This window comes from Perca flavescens, chromosome 15 (assembly GCF_004354835.1).
Source record: "Perca flavescens isolate YP-PL-M2 chromosome 15, PFLA_1.0, whole genome shotgun sequence".
Classification (NCBI taxonomy): Eukaryota; Metazoa; Chordata; class Actinopteri; order Perciformes; family Percidae; genus Perca; species Perca flavescens.
Window position 1 is genome coordinate 14095048 of NC_041345.1, and position 15521 is coordinate 14110568.

Here is a 15521-nt window from a genome sequence, read left to right on the forward strand (position 1 = left end):
TGCTGAGCCGTAGAGACGTTTTGCATGCAGGATGAAACGTTTAATGCAGTTTACTTCTTATTGTCACACACAGTCTTTACTTCCTCTCTTCTATCACATATTACAACTGTAGTTCTTTATCTGACATTAACCTTCATAAAGGTAAGCTCACTTTAACTCACTTTATACCAGCACAGAATGAGAAGAATGTTACTGTAAATTCTTTCTTTTTTTTTTGCAAATGCACCACGATGTGTTTGCATGACATGCCAATATGAACAAACTGCTTTGGATCAAGGGCCTCAGAAAGGCAGTGTTTTATTTTGTGTGAGTGTCTGTTGTTGTTGTCAGTGATGAGTAAATTTAGACCACCCACGTGCTGTTACAGTTTGATGATAATGGATGAATGACTACACTGCCTTTAGGTTCGTATGATTCTCTCTCTCTTAATCTTGTTTCAAGTGCTTCAGGTTCAGTAACCTTTGACCCCCTAGTGTAAATACAAAGACTGTACATACATTTATGTATATAAATCTGAGAGGAAAAGTATATGTAAAATGCATATCTTGAATATATATATATATATATATATAATAATAATAATATATGTGCTGATATTTATCATGTGTAGAAAATGTAATGATTAAAAGATTGCTGTTATTTTTGTCCCTGCACACAATGAACAGGTTTACTGTCGATTCATAATGTTTCACCAGATAACAATGATGCTGCAGCAGAAATGCAGAATGTTATTTCTGCTAAAAATCAATTGTGGGTTTTCTAATTCTGTCTCCTGAGCTTTGACTTCTGTTTTCTTCTTTTTTTCTTTTAATCAGTTATTTAATAGATTCCTGTGTAAATAATTTGATTACTTTTAGCACACTCTGACCAGTTAATTAATTCATAATAAGGATAAATGTAGTCCTAAGCCTATATTGTTGGACTGACAAATATATGTACTCGTTCAATTAGAAAAGCAGATGTCAAATTTGGCACAAAGTTAACAATGAGTGTGTACTGTGTTGTTATTCTCACCACAGACAATTAATCAGAGGTTTTTCAAGTTCACCAGAGAGCAGATGCTGCAGTGTCACTTTTTTAATTCCATATAAAAATGTCTTAGGACTATAATTTTGTCAATAAAAGTGCAATTACAGTGTTTACTGATCCACCTCAGTCCAAAAAAATGGTCAAAGTCACCCTTACCAAACCTACAGAAAAAAAGCCATTCATTTTATTGCGAAGCAATTCATTTCTTTTCCAGTTTGTTTGATGTGTGAGTTTACGTTTGACTAAATTAATTCTGGATCAACCTTTCTACAAAAGGGATCTATGGTATGCCTCAGTGTGTGTTCTCAGTGGACTATGTTTATGAAGATTTTGGTGATGTTGATAATTATATTGATAGTTGTGGTGATTATATGACAGCAATTGCAAGTGCCCTCACTCTGGTTGTTATTTTGGAACTATAGGCATAATTAATGTGTAATAGAGGTTTTATTTTCTGTGCTGGATCCATACATTTATACGAGGAGGCAGGGGTATATCTCTCTGTGTGCAGACTGAATGTGACTCAAATTTCAGTAGGCTACCTGATTTTGTAATACCTAACAGGCAAATGAGAGCTTGTATTTGGATGAAGGTTAGTTAGGGCCTGTTAGCATGTATTATTATCATTGCAGGGCAGTATTACTGTATTGCTTTTGTGAATCACAACTGGAACTTACAGCCACCTAAAAGCATGCATTCATATTCATTCTAGGTGTGATTATTATGCTGCTTAAAAGAAGTAAAAAAAACTCTGTACCCTCCCCCAAAGTATAATTTCATCACATATAATTTATTCCAGTAAATTAACTTTACAACAATTTTCATTAGCGTATTCATTTACCAAATGTTACACTGTTACATAGTTTTATCAATCATTTTAACTGTAGACCTACATTTTCTAACTCAGCTCACCATCAAGTATGTTGGTCTAAAGTAAAGCTCAATTTGTTTACATTTTGTGGGGGGGATTTTAAATGAAAAAAAGGAAAATCTGAAAAAGTGTGATGCATGCGCTTAGATAGTCTTTTGATAATCCACGTTTTGTGTCAATCACTGTCTTTTTAGGGATTCTAAGAGGGGTAAGATGTGGACTCAGAATGAGAATGTGGATCACAATAAATAGTCCTTTGTTGGGTATTGAGCAATACGTTAGAGGAGTGGATGTTGCCTGTGGATGTACTGCCTCCTTCTGCTTTCACTAGTGTACAAATAAGATCTGCCGCTTGTCAAGCCCACCATGCCCAGCCCTTCCTCCTCTGCTTAGCATATCAAGTGGAACACAGTGTGTACTGTGAAGCCTACCTGCAATCCTTATCAGAATGTCAGAAATAAATATATATTAAACTCTACATTTTTAATAATCTCGCCTGGTTCATGTGGGTTTTATTTCAGTGTTTTTTCTGGAAAAAAATATCTGTTTTAAATTGTACAGTAATTGTTGTCCATTTGACTCCTGATGACTGAACTATTATGGTGACTGAACTATTAGGTGCTTATGAGAGTAATTCTGTTCTAACTATTGCTGATAATGCTTCTGTACTTTTAGGATTTTTAATCCTGCCATAGGAATGTGTTCAACAGTGTGAGCATAGTGCTGGAGAAAGCAGTTGGTTCTTTGAGCAATTTTCTCCCCATCATAATAATGACCTGAATAAATTGCTCTTATTATAATTTTTTCGCCTATTATCTCTTTGCAGTGGAATGTGTGTCCTTTCCGCATTTACAACTTTTTAGTTGTCGTGTGTTGGATTTAGGTCCATCAACTGATATGTGAGCCAACAACAAGAATAAAAAGTCTAAATCATCAAATGAAACATATCCTTATTATTGTCGTCCCACTCTCTGAGAAACTGGGCATAGCTGAAAAACAGAGGCCTCTTCGGGTGTGAAACCTGTAGGACCGGCCTAGCAGGATGCTTGAGGGATTTCTGTGAAGAAACTGGGAGTGTACACGTTTGTTAAGATGGTGACGATACTGACACAGCTCATTTGTCTTTCATTTGTTGAAAACTCTTTGTTTAAGTAATTAAGTAATTAACAAGAATCTTTTTTCTAACAAATCAGTTGCCATATTATCTTGTTTTTAGTTTTTACTTAACTTCCGTATTGTTTTCTTATTTTTGCCAAAATGAACCCGTGTCTCTGTGCTCCATCTCAATCTGGATTCTTAAGAGTGGTAATCTAATGCCACAGTGCAACAGTGTATCTCCTTACAGCAACCAGTCAGGCACAGCTCATCTCTACCTGCTCTCCTTCAGAATGCCATGGGTGCATCAATTATTTCTTACTAAAAGTTTTAAAGGTGGCTCTGTTTACACCGTCTTTATGCACACTACGAGGGGAGCCAGTCACAGGATGTTACTGAGGGGTCCAAAAAAACCACTAACTCCCTCCATTTCCCACTTGATCAGCATGAATGTTTAAAATGGAAATTGTGTTTTTTTTTTTAAATGTCTGACATCTTTCCTTGTGATGTAAGGATGAGAGAAAGTCTGTCAACATGATACCCTGACTGTTTTAAGAGGGTGTTTATTATCACACTCAATGAGCCAAGCTCTTGCTGTGAAAATGTAACCCCTTATTTTTCTTTTGAGCACATAATGCAGACACAGGAAAGAATCCTTAAAGTGGGATAGATGTAGCTCTGCAGTTTACAGTTTTTTTTCCCCCGCTGCTTGGAAACAGTGTTTCCAACAACAGAGTAACACAACAATGACTTGAGCTGCTTTAACAACAATGAGATTAAGTAGGCCTGGTTAATTGGTTTTTATTGCATTTTTGTCTGCCAAACTCTTTTATTTATTGTTTGAAATTATAATTTCAAAAGTCCACTCTTGTTGGATTTACAAACTTTTGGGTGTGCTTTGAAATTGTCATGTTTCCTTTTCATAAAACAGTAGAACATGCCACAGACAGGGATGCAAAACAAAGGACTAAACTGTCAAGGCTTTAACCTTTACTTTACTTAAGACTGTTGCTTGGTAATGCACATAAAGGACATGCACATGCCTAGGAAGGAACTTACAATACCTATCAGAGCCGGCCCGACGCATAAGCGAAGTAAGCGGCTGCTTAGGGCCCCGTGGCTACCAGAGGGCCCCCAAGAGCGCTTGAAATGTCTCACAATTGAGCTTATAACAGATTTAAAGATTAATTGCTGCTAATTGGTCCCACATTAGTCTTTAAATGCTTATTTGCACATTATGAGTGTTTAAACTAATATTTACAATATACACGTTGGATTAGTGCCAAGTACAGTGGCAAAACATTACAATGTGGAAAGTCCCCAAACCAAATCCTGCTTAGGGCCCCCAAAAGTCTTGGGCTGGCCCTGTACCTAATCACATCTTAAAACCATGTTTCAAACTGCCTTGTTTAACATATTGACTAAATTGTACATTTTCAGTTTATCGATTATTTACTAAAATGCATTAGATTATTTTTATCAGTGAGACAAATAAATTAATTCACAAATCGCATAGGCTAACTGGTATAAACTTAATTCCATGGATGGGACGATGTTTCCTATAATGTCACTTTATCATTTCCTATTGGCACTTCATAATCCACATCCACATCACTGGGCTATGCCAACAAAACCCAGGGTAAAGTTGCAGCCACCAGTGCCAGTATAGTAAATGCTGACAGCAAAACAAGCAGGCATCGTGCGGTTGTGCAAATCCTGCGCCTTCGCCTGCGCTGGGGTTGAACCACAGTCATCACGACACTGAGCGCATCGTCTTCAGCCATGGGTCGCCCCTGAGTGCTTATGATAAAGATCTGAGATGCGTTATGGCTGGGGCTAATCAACCTATGTCGACGAATTCCTTCAGACATTCCCCTAAAGCAGCGAGCAATACAATTAACTTCCCTCGGTAAACGGTCCGTGAAGTGGCGCCGTGCGCTCTGGAGCTGTCTCGGTGGCGGGAGAGGCACCTCCAGGGTCTGCACTTCATCTGGATCCTTGTCCGCCACGAGCGCTTCCTTTTGTTTCTCGATGAATGTAAGATGTCGGCAGATAGGACACACAATAGTGTCTCTGAGAGTGCTGCTGTTGATGCTGACCAGCGTTTTGACCAGACAGTCGTGGCAGAATATATGTCCGCAGCTCAGAGTCCTCTCTGTGCCCGACAGACACTCGTAGCACACTGGACACTCTCGCGCGTCCTCCTGGCTATCTTCCTTATGAAATGCCATTGAAGGAAAATCAGCCACTGCAACAAGAGGGTTGGAAAATTAAGACTAAAAGTCTATTGCTTTGTAAATGTAGTGTGAATCAGCGCATGACTTTTCTTCTTTCTTCTTTATCTTTGGCTGAGGGTGGAGGCGAGAGCTGCGCCTTGTAGAACAGGGCCTGCCACCTGTGACTGTAACTGCAGTGACTTCACTGATTGGGTCCTCTGAAGGCATTATCGTCAGTTCAAGTGGCCAAGCTGGTTCAAGTTTCAAGGTGCACTAGGCCTATATGCTTAGCCTGACATTCCTCAAATATTCATAAACCAGCACGTCTGACCTTTGGAGATATTTTTCAAATCTGCAGCTTCACAGGAATGCAAAACGCCATTCACTGGTTCTACCTGTATATTTGCTCAAATAAATTAATGACTCTTTTATTTGTGTCTATTTAAGTCACTCCTAATTAAAACGTTTCAAGATTGTAAAATGTCATTAGTAATGAAACTAGATTTTATAGATAGATAGATAGATAGATAGATAGATAGATAGATAGATAGATAGATAGATAGATAGATAGATAGATAGATAGATAGATAGATAGATAGATACTTTATTGATCCCCAAGGAGTAATTCAAGGTCCCAGTAGTACAGACATCATACACAACATTCACAAACAGGATGATAAAAAAGCAAATCCACATGAATAGCATGGACAATAAAAGAAAAAATAATATATATATATGTATATATATATATAGGCTATATATATATATATATAATTATAAAATATTGTAATAAGTTGAATTCAACTCACTAAAAGTCAAAGGTTCTTACCACAGCCCTGTTACTAACAACAATGTTATTAAACACAAATTATCTTAAAGTTGACTAAATTTAATCAAGTCTGATGTAGGCTAAATCAATGCTGACTGATAAAGTTGGTTAACCTCATTTTCTTTGCTTTTTCACACAGGCTGTACGCAATATTTAAAGTTGCAGATATACTATTATTATTGCCTGAGTTTGCTCAACTCAAAATACAAAGAAGTTCACAAAACTTACATAAATGTAACACAAACACATACAACAAATTGCCTCCAGTTTTCTTAGGCATGAGTAGGACTAAGAGATTTTAATATAACTTTAAATTTATCAGATGAATAATGTAGGCCTACTATAATTTGACATGGCGGCTCAGGAGCTTTAATCACAACATTGACAGTTCAATCCCTGTCTCACCCTGCATGTTAAAGAATCCTTGGGCAAGACACTCCTTAACTTGCTCCCAATGGCCAATGAATGCGTCTGTGAATGGATGAATGAGAGGGAAATTCTAAAGCACTTTGCCTGGTAAGGTAGAAAGGTGCTACATAAATGCAGTCCATTACCATAATATTAAGTGGGTTTTGGAACAGTGTCTGTTTGTGAGACAAAGATCTTAAATGGGAGCTATAGCTGTCTTTATTTATCCCTCAAGGGGAAATTCACAATTATATTATATTATATTATGTCAGATCATACACTGTATTTAAACAGGCCATATGTAATAAAACAAGTATAATAAAAGAATAATAAAAAAGTATTGTGACAACGAAGGTAGTTTAAGAAATTAATTCAGCATTTCACAGCTAATATTGGCCCCCAAAAAGACAGAGAAACAATAAAGAGAATATATCTCATGTTGTCTTGATGTTACCTGTCCCTGTGTGGTGGTTTCTGGCAACTATATGCCACCTTGTGGTCACTGTTGCGAAAACCATGTGGCAACAAATCTACAGTAAAAAAAAAAAAAAAAAAAAAAAAAAGGTGTGGCTGATTCTAGACCATCTATTTCTATAGCATGCCTTGCCCAGTTCTGACGTAACATGATTATGTCAGCACGTACGTATATGTCAGGACTTACGTTGGTTCCGGGAGACGCGTTGGCAATTTCCTAAACACAGCTGAGCTCAGTCACTTAGTATCATCCGAGGCCGGGGCAGGGAAGAGGTGTGCGTGTTTGTTGGATGTAACACCGGCTGGAAAGCGACCTCTTGAAACAGAAGATAGCTGGACACCGATTTGACATGAGCAGGTAACAAATTTAACCGTCAAAATATTCCGTTTTAATTTGTTTAATGTCTGACCTGTATCGAACTGTCGTGTTCTGCCGCGGCTTCTGTGTGATTAACGTTACCGAGATGACAGCTCGAGCTCGGTTTAAACGTTGAGCGGTTCTCGTTTTGATTTGTGCTTTGTATGCCATTCATTTTCACTTTTTGTATGTGGTATATTTTTTTCTTTCAACAGCAAAGCATAACGTTACTGTTTGGCACTAAGCTTTGTAACGTCACTGTCTGGTCAAACCACGCATCATATCCACTTGACGAAGGCAGCGTTTATTAGCTAACATACCTAGCTAGCTAGCTAACGTTAAATGACAACCTGCCTCTATTCCGTACATTTGGTCTGATAAATGTCAGTCTGTTTATTTTAAGGACTGATTTTATTTTTATTTAACATTATTTGTATGTAGTTACTTGTGAAGAATGTCAAATGTCAATTGTCATTTTCACACTAAAGCCTCCTTTTTGATGATCAATTTGATAGTATTTAGATTATTTTGAACCTCTAGCGTTTGCCTAGCAACATTGGCACGTCCTCCCACAGTTAAAACACACAAGGGACCAAAATATGGGCACAGGTCAGGGGAACACTACCATCACACCCTGTAAAGCTCTAGATCTGATTATTATTCACATTAGAGCAAACTAATATGATTACATACATATATTTGATTCACCCCTCTCATAGGCCCGATTATAAAAATGTGACCACATCAGTGTCAGCACGTGAATTCTTAGTAAGCACTTGGATGTAGAGACAAGTATGTGGGAAAGGAAACTCTCTCTCTTCACTACCTTCCCCTGTCTGTAATTTCCAGATGGCTCCACAGTAAGTGAAGTGCCACCATCTTTGCTGGCTATGAGCCCTGCTGCCCTGTCCTGGCATTGTTACAACAGACAAATAGATCAAGTGGTCAAGCTGACACAGCTCCAAAGGATGCTGAAATGAGAGATAACAGGAACTGTCATTTATTGTGGCAGAGTCTCAGCACTCGCCCCTAGGCATGGGCCAGTTAGCGTTGTCAAGGTATACCGTGGTTTGAAAATGTCACAGTATCAAAACCAGTAACATTTTCGGTCATACCGTTCCTAAGGTATGAGCTGTTTTATATGAGTGGTCAAAGACAGAAAGTGCAGTTTAGAAATCCCTCTCCCTGCCAGTGTGCAGTGTATTTAAAAATCAAATTGTTCAATGGAAAAAAAATAGCCTAGTTGTTTTTTACCCAGACATTTAAAAAAAAAAAAAAAAAATAGTGTTGTTCCCTGGAGATATTGGAAGGCTTGCCTTGGTCAATTACATGTTATGTCAGTAGCAGCTTGGCAACATGTCCCTCTCTTCACCCTCAGGGTATTTTGGTCTCCAGTTTCCTTAGTTTTTCCAAAGTAGTTTACTGACACATGAGGGGCCTGTAGCAAATAAATTGTTGATGACGCCATCTCAGAAGAATGTTCAAAGGGAAGAGCAGGCGGTCCTCCCTCTGAGTCTCTATTCCTCTCTGAGTCTAGACCATCTTGGCAAGGAAAATAACACACCCACCTCCTTACCTAAGCCCAAGACAAGCTAGTCTGGTCAAAATAACAATTGCCTTAAACTGTGGAGCATAGTTTGCCTGACCTTCAGTCAAGCTGAGGGGATTCCTGTGTTACATCCAACTGGTTGTCTGATCTATCTGCAGGAAATCCTTATAATCTCTGTTTGGATTATGAATATTCCTGGAGCTACAGTAGTGGGAGTGTTGGGGTGGGAGCAAACTGAACATGTACACAGCAGCTCCAGATGTGTTTAATCATTTCCTGAAACCTGCCTTGTTGGTCCACATAGATCACAGAGTGAGGCAAAGTTTATTAGCTTAACCAGAAAAGAGGAACAACCGTCTAGTAAAGTGTCATTTCTGCAAATGCAGCGGAAGATGAAAAACGTTAAACACTTAGTCAATACTTCAGAACTAACACACAGCTTTGATCTGTTTAGCCACACTTAATCAGCATGGATTGCCTTTAATGACTTAGTAATGCTGACATCACAAGTTGAGCTGTAAGGTTAGAAAATGAATAAGCACAAAGCACACTTCTACTAGGCACTGGACACGTCATTGAGGCTGTTCACAGTCATAGAAAGTCCTGCCATGTTCAGTCAGTTTGTGAAAACCCAGCTTCTAAATAATTGGATGAGTTTCCCATCAGAGGCTATAGTCAGTGATGTGTGAGTAACTAAGGATGACATGACCTCAGAACAGCAAGGTGACATGGCCAGGCCGATCTGGCTTTGTTTGTCACTTTCAAATAAAGAGAGATCTGTTTTTTATCTTCCCCAGTGAGGAATGATTTTTTTTTTTAATCTTGATGTTTTTTTTTTCAGCACGGACAGGAAAATAATGCACTGCATGATTCTACATGCCAAAGGATGCAAATAGTGAAAGTGTTTTACCATGTTTGAGCAATGTGTGCTCGTTTATTTTTTTCCCTATTCAATGCTTGTTCTACGTTTAACCTCATGAGCACTAGCCTTGCATCTTTTTCATATGTACTTTAAGCTAATGGAAACTGCTGTAAGGCTAATAAATAATCTCTTTAATCCTCAGGGTGCCCTGATATGGACAAAGAGATGATTCCCAAATTCACGTCAAAGGATGAGGAAGTTGATTACTGGAAGTCCCAAGCCCTCAAATATAAGAAAAGGTAGGCAGTGTGATTTACTTCTCATATGACATGAGATAACATCTGAGTTTCTATATACATGCAGCCTACATAATCTCTTCATCAGGGGTGCACGATTCAGAAAATCTCACGATTTGATATCGATTTCTTTTTTTTTTTTTTTTTTTTTTTAGGCTCACAATTCGATTCAAAATCGATTTTCGATTCAAAAAAGATTTTCAATTAAAAAAAAAAACGATTCACAGTATGTAAATTTAGTTACTTTCCCCATGTGATTGCAGTAGACATACAATTAAAAATAAATCAATCAATTATGAATTAAAATATGAATTGATTTTTGGAATTCTATTAAACGATTTTGAATCGGTAGAGCTTGAATCGCGATTCAATTTATGAATTGATTATTTTTCTTTACCTATGTTTTTAGATCATTCATGACAGACCGTACAGATGACTATTATTGGATCAGTGTTGTGCTCTCAGCTTTTTGGTGCATGGGGAGTATTACTGTTTGCCTACTAAGCAAAATTTTTTTGCAAATTCGGTTATGTAAAAATGTGTCATATTTTGTGGTCTGTCTTTCAAAAACGTTGAACCAAATAGCAGATGGCAGAAATCCCCCATATGAAAAACTCTGTTTAATAAGTTGTAGTCGTTCACTCTTGCATAATAGGCAGATGCTGTTATGCTGAATATGTAGTTTTGTCTGTAGTCTCGTCTCTGTTTAAAGTTTCAGCACAGAAAACCATGTTTAGCCATATAAGGCAAATGACAAGACAGGCTTTTTGAAATCCGTGCCCACAAAAAGCTGGGGCTTGCTCAGGAGGAAATGACTGCATCTTTTACTTCTTAAACAGAGACCACAGTCTATGTTCGGGTAGGCAGCAGAGGTGCTTGTGAGTGTTTTGTAAATCTTTGTTGAACTCTGTCTGTCTTTTCTATTTGTGGAGTTGGGGCCTCATCATACTCTCAAAGGAAGTGTAAACCTGCACAGAGAGGGTTAAAGTCCTGGTGGTTTTCTAAGAAATTCCTGCTGTGGGCACATAGGGGAAAAACTTCAAGCCATGGGGAAAAAAACAAAAACAACTCCCAAATATATAGTGGTTTGTCTCACACACGTTTTGGTGAATACATTTTCTCAAGATCACTTTTTCACATTGGCAGCATTCAGCGTTTATTAGTTACTTATTGAAAAGTTATCTCTCTGAAGGGATATTTTTAAACTTTACTTTTCCCATTTTGTTGAGACAAGTCTACTTGGACATTGTACAGTTTATAAGTATCACAAAAAGATGTAGTAATGTAAAATGCACTCGTATTTCCTGCATTCACACATTTAATGTGATTTAATGCTGTTCTACTGTACGTCACACATACGGAGTGCTGTTGGTCGTTTAAAGCGAGAGACACTGTCAGGGAAGTTGTAGGGCCCGGCATGCTGATGAAGCAGCCACTGTGGCGTTGGTATGTGTGGAACGACCCCGGCACAACAACTGTGAGGCCATTATCCCAGCACAAGTCAGCTGATCTCAGAACAGTGTTGACCACGGTGTCATCATGTGTGTGCACACCCTTGACCGTGTCCATTTAGATCACTTAAACTCAGCGATTACCTTCCGCTTTCACAACGAAATGTTTACTTAAATGAATCTACACGCGTCAGAACTACATTATGAGTGATGTGTGTTTTTTTTTTAGAATTCTCTACATGGGGGGTCAGCCCTGAACAGAGTGAACACACATCCTGTTTCTTAGCACATGTCCTCATCCTGTTTCTGTGCCCTCTCATTTTCTCTTTACCTCTGAACTTTAACCTCTCCCACAGCTGAGGACTCATGATAGCAGGCCTGTCTTTTTTTTTTTTTTTTCTGAGCTACTTCTAAACCATCTACTGTCACAGTTCAGCTGTCTCTTTAGAGCTGTATATTTAGAATGCTTAACTCTATAATGGTGAGCTGTGCACCGTTTCTTGTTTGGCAGAAGCAGGATTGAAGGTTAAAAATCTACAAATATCTGACTGGGCTTTTCATGCAGGTTTATTCCTGGCCATTGGAGATAAAGCTACTAGAACATGCCTGAGCCTGGCTCGTCATCTCACAGGACAAAAGCCAGCCAGTTTTCTAGAGCTCATGCCCGTGGCCATTCAGACAGTCAGCTGTACAGAATTGAATGGTGGACTGTGAACAGGGTAGCTGGTAACTGACAATGATTGTTTGTGTTTTCCCCACTGTGTCTGTGTGTGTGCCATCCAGTTGCTATGATGCCCAGGAGGAACTGCAGGAGTTCCAGGAAGGGAGCCGGGAGCTGGAAGCTGAGTTGGAGGCACAGCTTGGCCAGGCCGAACACCGCCTTCGAGACCTCCACATTGAAAACGAGAGACTGAAGAACGAGATGGCCAACCTCAAGGTAACTGGGCCTGGTCACTTGCCTTGTAGCTTATTTGGGGATTTGGCTTTGTTTTACGGTCTGTGGGTCAGGACACAAAGTAATTTGTGGTTACTTAAGAGGTTATCTGATCTCTGTTGGATCCTGAGGACAAGGTCCAATGTCTTTTTATGTTAGGTGTTAATAAGACATGCTCTTAGGTAATCCTCCAGCACTCCTTAATTGGATTGGGAGAAAATAGAAAATGGCAAGGATAAGTCTGGTTCTTAATCACTGAAGGCATGAACGGTAGTCAGATTTATTCAGTGTGCTCTCGTCTGGTGATCGTGTCCATAGTCAAACAAATAACTGTGTATACGTTCAGGAAATCACCGTGGCCACTGTACACAGAGCAGAAATGTATTGTGATTTTTCACATGGCCAAACATTTGAGCATGATTGCAGCAGCTAATGCTAAAAACAAACTGTGTGAATGAACCAGAGAGATCATGAATCATGCTTTCCTATATTTGTGCCTCTGGGACCACACTACAGACATGCTAACTGTACTGTAAGGTACCACAGGGCAAATAAGCCACAAGGCCTCCTCAGGGAACAAAGAGGCTCTTTGAAATGAAATGATGGGTGAAAGATCACCTTTACTTACTGTCTTGTGATTCACCAGGTTCTATTACCAACATTAGGGTTTAAAAAATATAAAAATGGTACTTTCCCACTGCATGCCTCAGCAAAAGGAAATTAAAGTGGATTTGTTTCCTGTAACAATAGGTCTGTTTGATGTCCTTGTTTCTCTACACACTTACTCCCAAGCTCTTTTCTCTAATTTACTCTATCCATCTCAATCAGGAGAAACTGGAGCATCAGTATGCCCAGAGCTACAAACAGGTTTCTATGCTAGAGGATGACCTGGGCCAGACACGCAGCATCAAGGAGCAGCTCCACAAATATGTCCGAGAGCTTGAGCAGGCCAACGATGACCTGGAGAGAGCCAAAAGGTCAGACTGTCACAGTACATTTTGGTCAATATGTGAATTGTTTTGGCAAGGATATGATGATAGATTTAGATTTTCTAGTGATTGGACCTACTTATAATTTTCATAAAATGTTTTAACAATTGTGCCCTTCATGTGTGCACAGGGCAACAATAGTGTCTCTTGAGGACTTTGAGGGCCGTTTAAACCAGGCCATTGAGAGAAATGCCTTCCTGGAAAGTGAGCTGGATGAGAAAGAGTCCCTTCTAGTATCTGTGCAGCGGCTGAAAGATGAAGCACGAGGTACAGACAAGAATCCATTCTGCCATTTTCCAGGCAATATGTCATCTGTGTAAGGGTCAGTGGAGGAGTATTTCACGAGTTTTACTCTGTCTTCTGCAGACCTGAGACAGGAGCTGGCAGTACGGGAGCGGACTACAGACAGGATGTCAGCACCCAGCTCACCCACCTCAGACATCGACAAGATGGATTCTGCAGTACAGGCTTCTTTATCCCTCCCAGCCACACCCGTAGTAAAGAGCATAGAGCACCCTTTCATCAGCTCAAAAGGTCAGGAATCATTAATCTCACTCTTTATTGCACACATGAAATGGGGAATTGAAATGTATGTCATTTATTGAAATGTATTCTGATATGGGTATGTGTCCTTGTGCAGCATTGACCAATGGCTGTGGCAACTCATCCCTCACTCCTTCTGCTAGAATCTCAGCTCTTAATATTGTTGGCGATCTCCTGAGGAAAGTTGGGGTAGGTGTTATTGCCTTTTTTAAAGTAAATATTTTGCTGATTTAAAACCAGCTCTGTGTCATGGCAGTGTTTGCAGAATGTTGTGTGGCTTCCCTCCGAAAACAAGAAACCATGCACTGTTCATCTTAACACACAAAGATAACACAAAGCTGGATTGATATCTGCAAGGTATCCCTTTTTAATTTTAACACATAACTACATGAATTATCTGAATAGGTTGCAGAACATTGAGGAGCAGTATGTCCTCAGCCAGAGGAGAAACAGAAAGATGTTGATGATCAGGCTAAATACAGATCGCATCTCTTGTTTTGTGACTAGGCTTTGGAGTCCAAAATCGCCGCCTGTAGGAAGTTTGCCAAAGACCAGGCAGCAAGAAAAAATTACTCCACAGACAATGGCAAACTCCTCAACAGCAATGCCACAAAGTTCTCTCACTCTCTACATACAACTTACTTTGACAAAACGTGAGTCTTTTAGCAAGTGGTTTTGTTCTTCTTCTCCTTGCTACTATTATACCTGCTTTTATGCACATTTGTTTTTGAAGTATGTATGTAAGTATAGTATGTATGTGTGCCCCTGTTTGCTAATATTGTACGTGTCCATGTGGCAACTGCAGGACTGTAAATGGATTGGACCCCAGTTCCTTGACGACATCCAGAGCCGTGTCTCCACCAGGCATGCTGCCTCTGAGTGTGTGAGGCATCACCACACCACCCAAACCTCTACTGAAGTGTGTGTGTGTGTGTGTGTGTGTGTGTGTGTGTGTGTGTGTGTGTGTGTGTGTGTGTGTGTGTGTGTGTGTGTGTGTGTGTGTGTGTGTGTGTGTGTGTGTGTGTGTGTGTGTGTGTGTGTGTGTGTGTGTCTTGAGTATACAATAAACTTGCCTCCAGTTTTCAGCTCTAAATGCATCTGTGAGTAGGTGCACAGTCATGTGTGCATTACGTTCCTACCACATACTTTGCATGTGCCTACAACTGTACTGTGCTCTCTAGATGTCAACTTTGAAGTGGCACCATAATATTCTTAGTTCCACTGTTCATCTGAAAACTACTATCCCTGACAAAAGGTCCTCAACAGACCACTGCTTCCTCTTAACCTTGTTTTCCTCCTGTATTTTCACTTAAATTGCACAGTTAAACTTATTTCAATTTAGAATGTATTATATTTTAAAGGGATGTGTTCATATGAATTAATTTATTTCACAGTATGCTTTAAAATGCAATATTTCCTATTTGCTATTTTCCTGCATGTGTGCATATGTAATGTGGGGTTGGAGAGTATGGTTGGACCCCATATTCATGACTGAAGTGAATGTTGATCGTTCAAAGCCATGTAGCCTCAGTGCAGTTGTTCCTCTTGTTACTGGCTACTTGCTGTAATTTGGAAGTGGTCACCATTTTAAAGCTGGCTCTGTCCTCTGAGGTTAAA

General features: G+C 39.3%; 2 protein-coding genes across 3 annotated transcripts; one reads left to right on the top strand and one right to left on the bottom strand.

Annotated features, from left to right (window-relative positions):
• Window positions 1-3828: 3828 nt before the first annotated feature.
• LOC114570343 (RING finger protein 222) lies at window positions 3829-5372 on the bottom strand. The gene has a single exon (XM_028600631.1). It carries the CDS (start codon window positions 5224-5226, stop codon window positions 4615-4617), a length of 612 nt encoding a protein of 203 aa, XP_028456432.1. The 5' UTR covers window positions 5227-5372; the 3' UTR covers window positions 3829-4614.
• Window positions 5373-7094: 1722 nt separating this feature from the next.
• ndel1b (nudE neurodevelopment protein 1-like 1b) lies at window positions 7095-14890 on the top strand. Of its 2 annotated transcripts, XM_028600149.1 has the most exons (10): window positions 7095-7280; window positions 9894-9990; window positions 10827-10865; window positions 12222-12375; window positions 13201-13349; window positions 13492-13628; window positions 13728-13895; window positions 14002-14093; window positions 14412-14557; window positions 14710-14890. In XM_028600149.1, exons 2-10 carry the CDS (start codon window positions 9905-9907, stop codon window positions 14789-14791), a joined length of 1053 nt encoding a protein of 350 aa, XP_028455950.1. In that variant the 5' UTR covers window positions 7095-7280; window positions 9894-9904; the 3' UTR covers window positions 14792-14890. The 2 variants fall into 2 exon arrangements, with proteins under 2 accessions (XP_028455950.1, XP_028455951.1); XM_028600150.1 differs by lacking the exon at window positions 10827-10865 and having other exon boundaries at window positions 7096-7280.
• The last annotated feature ends 631 nt before the right edge of the window (window positions 14891-15521 follow it).

Coding starts and splice junctions, on each gene's coding strand:
- ndel1b (XM_028600149.1), top strand. CDS start 9,905: ATGGACAAAGAGATGATTCCCAAATTCACGTCAAAGGATGAGGAAGTT. Junction 14,094..14,411: donor ATCTCCTGAGGAAAGTTGGG/GTAGGTGTTATT, acceptor TTTTGTGACTAG/GCTTTGGAGTCCAAAATCGC. Junction 14,558..14,709: donor ACAACTTACTTTGACAAAAC/GTGAGTCTTTTA, acceptor TGGCAACTGCAG/GACTGTAAATGGATTGGACC.
- LOC114570343 (XM_028600631.1), bottom strand. CDS start 5,226: ATGGCATTTCATAAGGAAGATAGCCAGGAGGACGCGCGAGAGTGTCCA.